The sequence below is a fragment of the Mercurialis annua genome, linkage group LG3, assembly GCF_937616625.2.
Source record: "Mercurialis annua linkage group LG3, ddMerAnnu1.2, whole genome shotgun sequence".
Classification (NCBI taxonomy): domain Eukaryota; kingdom Viridiplantae; phylum Streptophyta; class Magnoliopsida; order Malpighiales; family Euphorbiaceae; genus Mercurialis; species Mercurialis annua.
In genome coordinates this window covers 69570028-69580580 of record NC_065572.1, presented here as the reverse complement: position 1 = coordinate 69580580, position 10553 = coordinate 69570028, and the positions used below count along the sequence as shown (strand labels likewise).

The 10553-nt window shown below is 31.1% G+C and overlaps 2 protein-coding genes across 2 annotated transcripts; one reads left to right on the top strand and one right to left on the bottom strand.

Moving 5' to 3' along the window:
- Positions 1-697: 697 nt before the first annotated feature.
- On the top strand, positions 698-3096 carry LOC126672991 (mitochondrial pyruvate carrier 1). Its single transcript, XM_050366945.2, has 5 exons — positions 698-845; positions 1582-1683; positions 1802-1856; positions 1978-2113; positions 2879-3096. The coding sequence occupies exons 2-5, from the start codon at positions 1591-1593 to the stop codon at positions 2919-2921; spliced, it is 327 nt and encodes a 108-aa protein (XP_050222902.1). The 5' UTR covers positions 698-845; positions 1582-1590; the 3' UTR covers positions 2922-3096.
- Positions 3091-7548, bottom strand: LOC126672989 (uncharacterized). Its single transcript, XM_050366942.2, has 13 exons — positions 7383-7548; positions 7173-7285; positions 7039-7068; positions 6824-6939; positions 6551-6730; positions 6387-6450; positions 6199-6306; positions 5582-5735; positions 5411-5500; positions 5070-5125; positions 4873-4930; positions 4112-4231; positions 3091-3497 (listed from the first exon to the last, which is right to left on the bottom strand). The coding sequence occupies exons 1-13, from the start codon at positions 7462-7464 to the stop codon at positions 3334-3336; spliced, it is 1335 nt and encodes a 444-aa protein (XP_050222899.1). The 5' UTR covers positions 7465-7548; the 3' UTR covers positions 3091-3333.
- Positions 7549-10553: the final 3005 nt, after the last annotated feature.

Below are 10553 nucleotides of genomic sequence, written 5' to 3'. Positions count from 1 at the left end.
AAAAGAGAATTAAATATTGGAATTGCATATTTAACCTTACAAGAAAATTGTTAATTTTTGTTCATGTTTCATTTATAACTGAATCATTCTTTAGAAGAAAAAAAAATCAATTTCATTTGTGTTACTTTCAAACAAAAAAATTCATTTACATATATCATTGACTTTTGAAAATGAAAATGATGAATAAAGGTTAATTGACATTTTAAAAAGGAAACTTCCGGATCAAGGATAATAAATAAGATAAAATAGTGTATCTAAATTTTGGATATATAATTATTCGATTGGAATTTCATAATATGTAAGTTAGAATTTCTACAAAATAAATAACTTTTAATTTTGGTACTCAAAAAGTTGGATAGTATATTACTGTCTGGCAGTAATGTGATCGAGTAGATGCAATTATCGGGAAAAATAATTAATCTTGACGGTAATGAGAGATATAAGATAAATTTATATTATGGTTGAATTTATATTACAAAAAAAGTAGATGTGAAAATAATTATTCACAAGTACTCAATATGCTAAACAATAACAAATTTTGGGTCGTTTTGTTAAAAAGTTGTAAGTTTGACTTTTTTAATCTTTTTGTACCAAGGTCAGGGGATGAAAATGAATTTTATCCATTAGCAGATATTTTTATATTGCAACATGTCTTAATTTTATTAGTCAACACTACCTTCCACCCTGAACTCTACCGCACTGAATCAAGGATTCCAAAAACATTTCTTCCTCATTCTCTCTGCAACTGAATAAAAAAAAAACAAATCCTTAAACACCCGACCTCGCCGAAGCTCCGACTGAGTCCACCACCGTCATCTCCAACTTATCCGGCGATCTCCAGTCAGGTAAATCTATTTTTATCTCTCACTGTCCGTTCACTTCTACATATAAATTTTTTGTTCGCGCGCGTGTGTGTGTATATATGTAGGAGCGAAAATCGTCATTATATGTATGATTAGTAGATGTTTTGTACATTATGTCATATATTCTGTGGCCAAAATTTAACAGAGTTTTGGTGAAGTCTCATCAGTTAAATTCTAATTCTTAGAGTTAATTAATTTAAAAAATTGGTTTAATCGAGGGATTTTGACTTTTTTTCTCTATAGTTGACTTTGTTTTGAATAAAAATCATCTGAATTGATTGCTGCAAAATCGTATCAAGTTTTTGAAGATTGAAAAATTGAATTCTAGGGAACTGCATAGAATTAGATTTGAATTGTGTTTTTTAGATTGTCTAACAATCATTTTCATATAAAATTATTATCATTCTGCAGTTAATCAGTGATGTACTAGAATTGAACCTCTGTTTGAAGTTCATCTATGGCTGTGTTTGGTTCAAGGAATGGAATAGCATCAAATAAAATAGCTATAGAATAGCTATTCTTTAATTTTTAAGAAGAGTAGTTATTCCACAAAATCATGGAATAACAATTCCATTGAGTTACTATTATATTAACCAAATCAAGGAATAACTATTCTGGACGGAATAGCTATTTTATTCCGAACATATTCCATGAACCAAACATAACCTATGTGTTTTTGAGGATTCTGACTTATTCTTGGTTTGTCACTATTATGCAGGTACTCAATATGACTGCGTTTAAAGCATTCTTAAACAGTCCAGTTGGTCCTAAAACCACTCATTTTTGGGGACCTGTTGCCAACTGGGGATTTGTCGTTGCTGTACGTTTCACTACTACATATTCTTTATATTATGTGGAAATATCCCTTCATAGTTTATCATATACTGTTTTAGCTTCTATTTTGAACTCTTTGTGATTGTGTCTGGTGCATTTAACAGGGATTGGTCGACATGAAAAAGCCCCCAGAAATGATTTCTGGAAATATGACTGGAGGTATAGAAGTTTTGGTTGGAAGGGAACATGAACTATTTTTGCTATTTAGTTAATCCGTAGAGTAAGGACTGTAATAATCTAAAAATTCTAATGTTTTTTTTTTTTCATTTTGGTGCTGCAGCTATGTGTATTTATTCAGCATTGTTCATGAGGTTTGCATGGATGGTACAACCTCGTAACTATCTACTTCTAGCGTGTCATGCTTCGAATGAGAGTGTGCAACTCTATAATATGTCCCGTTGGGTAAAGGCTCAGGGGTAAGTGTCTTTCCATGTCATTTACGGTCTCGGGTTTTCTTTGGAATAGAATTGAAAAAAAAAATTATAGTAATGTCTTGTAGCATTTCTTCGTAATCTCTTCAAGTGCATTCATAATCTTACAAGTGCTAGATCTTCTCTATTCCTCCTCAGAAGATGACCGACCCCTCATAGATATTGCCTCACTTTTAGTGATTGGAAAATTGTATATTTTGCCATTTGATGTTATGCGTATTTAAATGAGATGTAATATATTGATTATTGAAACAAATAACATGAATCAAATGTCGTCCAGTAAATTAAACACAAATGCAGTATTGTTGTTGCTTTTTCAAAGTGAAGCCCCTAGAATTAGGTCAGTACTATGTATTGTCAATGTCAAGTATCATTAGACAAAATACTTCGTTCTAATTTTCTGCATTTAAAATGTTCCTCTCATTTTCCTTTTCTATATGTAATTCATTGTTAGGACTAGTGACTTGTATACTGTGCAAATTTGCAATATATTATGACTTTATGAACTTGAAAGAGTGTTTAGCCAATTGCTGTTATGTTTCTTGCCGTGCCACTAAAATTGAAAGATTCTGCAATTTACTATTTTCTAAGCCAATATTCGAGAACTTGTATAATTTCTTGAAGCATTTTTTAATCATTAGTGCTTATTGCTATCTATAACTAGCTGTCAGCTAGTGGCAATTGATCAGTTAAGCTGATGAAATAAATAAGCTCTGATACAAACATTGCACATTCTGTTCTTTTCCGCAGGTACCTATCATCAGAGAAAAAAGAGAAAGAGTCATCTGCGTAACTGAATGATACTAAAATACACAATACAGCAACTTTATTGCTACATTTGCTGCCTGTTTTTGTGCAATTTTAATATTGACAACTCATGTTATTTTTTCCAGTTAAACTGTTGAAAGAACTTGCATTTGATTGTATGAGTGAAGCTTGCTTTCAGTGATCTCATACGCTCCTTCATTTCACACTAGTATATGAAATAATTTGATAAATCGTACAAACATGAAACATGTATTTGGATAAAATAGTTTACAACATCCAGGAGTGATAAAACACTCTGCTTTACTGTTACCTATTAAATTATCTCAAGTTAATTTGTGAAAAAGAAAGAGAATAACAAAACTGCTCCTTCGATAGCTTATGCTGTCAAAAAAATCACAAAACTCCAAAAATCTTCCATTGCTCCTCATCTTCTACTATCAGCTCTTTTCACTAGATTTCAACTTTTTGCTTCTGTCCTTCTCTTTAGATGCCTTTGTTTTGTCCCCTTTTTCTTTCGATTTTTTCTTTCTTTTCACGGGCGCCATTATACTCTCATCTTCATTTTGAATCTCATCTGCATACTGTTCTTCCACCTTAGCTTCTGCTTGCATAACAAAAACATCATCAATTGCAGCCTGGTAGCTTAGGCTACTAACACAAACAAATTTGCAAGAATATAGGAATTGCGTTGGGGCCAAGAGGAAAATATTTTGAATTTTATAGAGAACATTTCATAGACCAAAGCTTGAAAATCATTTAATTCATTAGAATAACTTCCATCTCATTCACAAAGCTTTAGACCAACACTATCTACAGTCACCTAGCAACTATATTATAGTGAACCTAAAAAATTCCATCCATAATAGTTAGTAACTAAGACAAAATGCTATATCACGATTTACTAGCTCTTGCTAACAATACTTAACACACTCTTTTTCATCATTGTATAATTATGAAAACCTTTTAGAAAACCATAACCCAGGTCTGGACCTATGTTGCATGGAAACGGAAACAAAAAAAAACAGTGAAATAGCTTTTCTCAGAATATAAGAAACGAAAACGTGTAAATAATAATAAAAGAAGGAATATATTTTAAAAAAATAAAAATAAAAAACCCAATTTTAAACCCAATTTTAAATATCAAAATAAAAAGAAATTCATGCAAATAAATTATTATATATTTAAGACAACTAGTAAAGTATATCATTTGAATACCTTTAGATTTCTTCTTTTTGTCACTTTTCTCTTTCGATTTTTTCTTTCTTTTCACAGGCAGCACTATACTCTCGTCTTCATTTTGGATCACATCTGCATCCTGTGCTTCCACCTTAACTTCTGCTTGCACAACAAAAACATCATTAATGCTACTAACAGAAACAAATCGTCAAGAATATAGGAATTCTATTGGGGCCAAAACAGAAATTATCGAATTTCATAGTTAACAAATAACATTTCATCGTTGAGCAATGCTCATGGGCGTCCAATTTACCGCATAAAATTTCAAAAAAATATTTCAAATGATAAGAAATACTGTCTTTGTTTCCCAGGCCAATTTACTCTTCAAGAGAGCCAGAAAAATTGCATCATTCTTGAAAATCATATAATTCATTGGAACACCTTCTATTCCATTCACAAAGCTTTAGACCAACACTATATACAGACACCTAGCAACTATATTATTGGGAACTCTAAAAAAATCCATCCTCTACACTGAACCAAGATGGAATGTTGCATCATATATCACGATGTACTAGCTCTTGCTAACGATACTCAAAACACTCTTTTTCATGGTTGTAAATTAATAGAAACCATTTAGAAAATTACAACCCAGGTTTATGCCACAACTCGGGCTATGTTATTGCTGCGATCACTAATGTGAAATATAGTCAAAGCTTAAATTAGAAAATAATTTTTTGCGCTTTTATCAAAAGAAATTCTTAAGCCAAGGGAAAAGGAGCAAAGAAATAAAAACTAACCTCTATCGGTGAAATTGGAATCAAAGACAACGTTAGTGAGATGCTGCTTAAGGAACACCTGCATAATTCATTTAATGAGTTAAATCTCTATGATAGAGATGGCAACTTAGACACTAGACCAGAATTCCATATTACATAATTTAGAACGTTTACAGCAGTAAAGTAAATGATAACAATTAGCAAGTCCAGAAATTTACTGCTGATAGAAGTTGTCGAGTCTTTATATCCCACAATCGCAAATAGCTGTCCAGACCTGAAAAAAATAGAAGGCTAGCGTGAAAAGCAGAGATCAAAAACCTTAAAATAATAAAATACACAGGAGTAGCGTTAAACTAGACCGAGTGTAGAACTAATGCATACTGATTTCTTAATGGTTGGTTTACTAGCACGAGTGCAAAATAGAAAACCCAAGAATGCACAGAAGCACATACCCCCTCAAAACCAACAATATGAACTTAGACACGCACCAGAGAGAGGAAACACATATTTGTTACTGAATCCTACAAACAGAAATTAGGAAACCATGTCTAGTACTCACCACAAGATCCTATTACAGGTAAGTTAGGATGCCTGGCAATGGATCTGATGCTTCCTGAACATTTCCCCAAAAAGCATCCTAACAGCTTCCCTGAAAAACATTTCACTGTTAACAACCATGGATATAAATTTCAAATGGAGTCACGCGAATATCACTAAAGATTCTAAGCACCTGTGCGTATGTCAACAGAAGCAAGATCGCCGGATCCATTTCCTATATAGATGGTATGACCATCTGGATCTTCAGTGACTGCTTTAATGGGAGCCTCACGGAAATCAAATGATATTACAGGTCTGCGCTGAGCAGAAGTGTCATATAGGCGAACCTATTATGTCAACCAAAGACAAGAGTGATAAGTAAGCAAGTAGATTTTCATTGAAAAAGAGAAGATTATTTTGAAGAACATCAGATAACAAGTGTAATTTGATTTCTGAACAGAGAAAGCTTCTGACAAAATTGTTAACCAGTAAAGAAAATGAATGGAGCTCAGCAGATTCTTGTTTGCATACATATTTGCAAAATTTAAACTGAGATATCAAAATACGAGGAAAATATACAAGAATCAGAACCTAAATTCCTCCATTTTTGAGAAGTAGCATCCACTCATATTGTCTTAACATAGATGTCCAAACAAAGAAAGCACAAAGATGGACTGCAAAAGCAGAAGACAATTTATAGGGATAACTACTAATTCTGCATTAGAGCTATGCGCAAGAGCTGTAGACTCTACACCTTTAGAATCTAATTATTTGTTCCAAGATAACGAAAGTATTTTCGGTCAATAATACCTGATGATTACTGGTGCCAGCTGCAATTTTACGGTGATCATCACTGGACAAAAATGTTGCAGATGTAAACCATGTTGGAGTAAAGATACCGAGGCTGTTCTTTGGAGGCTGCAGAAAGTAATATAATCTTTAATTTTTAATGTTCTATTTCAACAATAATTTTGCTGATGGAGGATAGAATAGCTTACAGATTTGGCAATCCAAATCTTCGAACTTGTCTCAAGATCCCATAGATTAATTTCCACAGATTTACTGAAATCAGAGAATAGCACGGCCATTAATCATCATCATATAATAAATTTTCATAAACATTATATCTGAACATAATATAACAAAGTTGTGCAATTCTCACCCTCCAAATAACGCATACTTTTCACTTTCATCTACTTTAGAACAACAAATATTACCAGAATCACAAACTTTCCAGGTTCTCAACGTATCAGTATTTGCACCATCTACATTCGAAGTGTCAACTTCAAAATGTCTAATGCTTGTATTTCCTTTTATTGTACATGTAAGCAAACTTCCCCTCCTATCAATCACCGTAACATTAATCAGCATGCATACAATTTATCCAAATTCTCATATATACCCTAATTCAAAAAATGGCAAGCAAAAGTTATACCCAGATAATCTCTGTCCTCTAAATAAGTGTAGCCCAACTATAGCATCATCTCGAGCATCACCAACATCGGGAATTGAAGCTTGAATATGCCCATTAATTGGGTTCATAACTTCAATCTGTAAGATACACCTAAAATGCACATTAGTAACCATAAAAATCTAGTAGTAATAACACAAATTGTATTAAAAATAAAATAAAGACAGTACGGAACTCACCGCACCATTTCTTCTCCCAACAGCTAATAACTGCAAGAAATTCTTGCACTGTTAATAAACTAATTTCAAGTAACTAATTCTATAGACATATTGCATGCTTTAAAATAAAGAGAAGAAAAAGAAATGGAACATACAGGGTCTTGTTTGCAGTCATCAACGGAAACAGAGAGGACGCATTTTGAAGGGTCAGGATCGCCCCATCTCTCTACAACTTGAGGTATTGCTCGTTCACCACGAGACTCGATTACTAAACCAATTATAACAGCAGTTTAATTGTTATAAATTCGATTTTTTTACAATTAATTTTGATTAAGAAACAAAAATGAAGTTGAAATGACAAGTACCTTTAGTGAAACCAAGGGCGTCAAAAGTTAGGGCTCGAAGCTGAGGGCAGCCGGAGACTTCAACGGTGGTTGTTCGCGGCATTGTTTAAACAATTTATGCCGTTGAATTTCGGTTTAAGGAAAATATCTTAAACCCTAGTAACCTTTTTTTTTAACATGAAGAAGAACCTTAAAACCCTATACTCATTCGTCATTTTCTTCGGGTATTACCCGACCCGAGCTCGCTTGGCTTTCAATTAAATCCCTGAAAGTAAAATTTGTAGCAATTAAGTCCCTAGTTTTACAAACTATTTAAAGCGTTGAGTATTCTTTTGGCAAAAGTTACAGAAAAATCATTGAAATTTTAATAATATAGCAAATATCACCTCAAACCAAAAACAATGAAGAAATTACCTTAAAGTAAAGAAAGAAAAAGCAAATAATTACAAAAACTAATTTCGCAATAAAGATATGGGTGATGATTTTTGCACGTCACCATTGCACTCCAATTTTAAATGTAAATGGTTTTATTATCCTTTTATTAACATTCCCTTTTTAATTTGAAATATCTAGAAAATTTATGACCCTATACTAGATATGTGGATTTTGATAAATAGATAATATATTAATTTATCTCATAAATATACCACTACATGAATGAAAATATGTGTTTCCTTAAAAATAATAAATTTTATGAAACAAAGTATATATATTATATAATGTTATATATAGAATATAAAAATGAGTATCTTTTAATTTTTTTAGTAATGTCAATATTTTTTAAAATAACAAGCTAAAATAGATGGATAAATAAAAAAATCAAAAATAAATAGAATTATTAAAAACTAAAAGTTACTTATATAAAATTATTATACAAAAGAGTTCAAAAAATAAAGAGTGTCAAATATTTTAAAAGTGAAAAATTTAGAATATTAAAAAAAATGAAACATAGGTGATTGTGAAGGGCAATAAAGTCATCGATAAATTGAAAAGGTAAAAGTGAAGTCCAATTGTTAATTTATGGAGTGCAAAAATCTCTACCCTAAAAATATATTGCTCCCATTCAATTTGACACAAAATGTCAATTAAGGACACATTTATAATTTTGGATAAAAATAATCACAACTTGACTAATTTGGCTCAATCCCTTATAGGTAATACAATATTACTGGAGCACTTGGAGCTAAGTTGGAAATAGACTATTAAATTATTTAAAGGAAAATGCTTCATAACCCTCCTATTTAACCCACCTTATTTAATCTACCTTACGTGGTATTATTTCATTCCTCCAATTCTCCACTAAAAATGTATATTCCAAAAACCAACTTTTAAAACATCCACTCTTTTAATGCCATATAATGTGGGTTAAATAAGGTGAATTAAATAGAAGGGTTATATAGCATAACTCTTATTTAAAATTGAAGGGGTAAAACAAGTCGAAACATTTATTTTATCGGTGTTTTGTCTGAAATGTCTATTATAAAAGAGTTTTTGTTCAAACCCAAGAGCTTATTCTTATTTGATTTTCCGTTCCAAATTTAAGGGTCATTTTGAACTTTGTTGTTAATTCTCGGCTACTTTTTCGGAAAATTCTTACCTAAATCTGGTTCATGAAAAATTTATGGACATATTCAATGAGAGAAAAATGAGAAGAAAAAGAAAATAATAAGAAGAGTCTTATTTAGAGCAAAGGTTCAAAAATAACCTTCATATAACCCTTGTACCTCTTACATACCCTTAATGATTTTTAGTTTACAAAATGACCCTAACAATGCTAAAACATGAAATTCAGACCCTTCAGTGAAACAGTCATTTATTTAAGGAGTGTTTATCCCACACAGCGGATGTGCCACGTCATTTTTACAACAAACCAATAATCATTTGCAATATGAACTTTTTATTTATTGCTTATTTTGTATTATTAAACATTTGCACATGATTAACGCCTCATTGGTTTGTTATACGAATGACGTGGCGCAACCGTTGCATTGTATAATTATTTTTGTTGAGTGTTAACAAGTTAAGAATCATTTGCGATAGGAAATTTTTATTTATTGTTTATTTTTTATCATTAAATATTTACAAATGGCTAACGCTTTATTAATTTGTTATATAAATGACGTGGCGCAACCGTTGTGTTGTATAATTATTCTTGTTTAAAGCCAAGCTGAGCTGGGCACATAATGGCCTACTATTGCAGTTACAGTGACAAGTCAAATATGATTGTGCTCAAATTTAATTTAGTTGGTCAGTTGTCACCTTACCTCTTTTTTTTTTCCTTTTTAGACTGAGAGTAGAATAGATTTTTTATTTCTCAATTAACAAAGGCTAAATAATTAGAATAGATGGATCGGCCATTTTTACTTTTCATGCATTTAGAATTAGAGATATTTTAACCATCCAAATTAACATTTTTACAAAATTGAATTTATCTTCTATGTTCTTAAGCTACTTTGTTTTTTTATTTATTTTTGTTTTTTTGCTTTTTGAAGTTGTTTTCTTTAATCACCTTTCTTTCTAGAAATATTCTTCTTACGAAAAGGAATTAGGATACAATTCGCTTCCTTTCGTTTTCATGTAAAAAAAATTAACTCTCTTGATATTCCCACAAACAAAATGAAAATTATGAGACTATAACTATTCGGACTCCTTAGTCCAATTTATAATCAGAAATATAATTTCAAATTCAAATACCTTCACGTAGCAACCAAATCGGTGACAATCTTTTTCAATTGTATCGGCGATGAAAGGATAAAAAATAAAATTGAGAGAAGTTTTAGCAAAAGAAAATCATGTCATTTGATTGAGACAACTAATTAAACATATGGGGTGCTAAATAAATAATGTAGATATTTTTTATTTGTGCACATTGAGAAACATAAAATAAAAAAGGAATTAAATAATTTTAAATGGGAAATGGGTAGACTATTTTGTCTGTTTCTGTCGGAAATAATTCAAGTTTTTGATATCTTATGGAACTTAAAGAGTGAATTTTGTGAAAACTGTAACCATATTTAATTAAATAAACTACCATATATAGTGAGAAATTACTATATAAGTCTAAATTATTTTATTTATGTATATTTAAAAACTCAATTTATCATTTAAATAATAAAGTCGAATTAGGCAATTTTTTTTTTACGAATGGAATTAGGCAACTTTTACTTACCAATTCTGTTTGAAACTCAACCG

Bases quoted from the DNA above. Each gene is read 5' to 3' on its own strand.
- LOC126672991 (XM_050366945.2), top strand. From the start codon at position 1,591: ATGACTGCGTTTAAAGCATTCTTAAACAGTCCAGTTGGTCCTAAAACC. The intron at 1,684-1,801 runs GTACGTTTCACT...TGCATTTAACAG, and splicing joins ACTGGGGATTTGTCGTTGCT to GGATTGGTCGACATGAAAAA. The intron at 2,114-2,878 runs GTAAGTGTCTTT...TCTTTTCCGCAG, and splicing joins CGTTGGGTAAAGGCTCAGGG to GTACCTATCATCAGAGAAAA.
- LOC126672989 (XM_050366942.2), bottom strand. From the start codon at position 7,464: ATGCCGCGAACAACCACCGTTGAAGTCTCCGGCTGCCCTCAGCTTCGA. The intron at 7,286-7,382 runs GTACTTGTCATT...TAATTGGTTTAG, and splicing joins CGCCCTTGGTTTCACTAAAG to TAATCGAGTCTCGTGGTGAA. The intron at 5,126-5,410 runs GTGAGTACTAGA...TATTTTTTTCAG, and splicing joins ACCTGTAATAGGATCTTGTG to GTCTGGACAGCTATTTGCGA.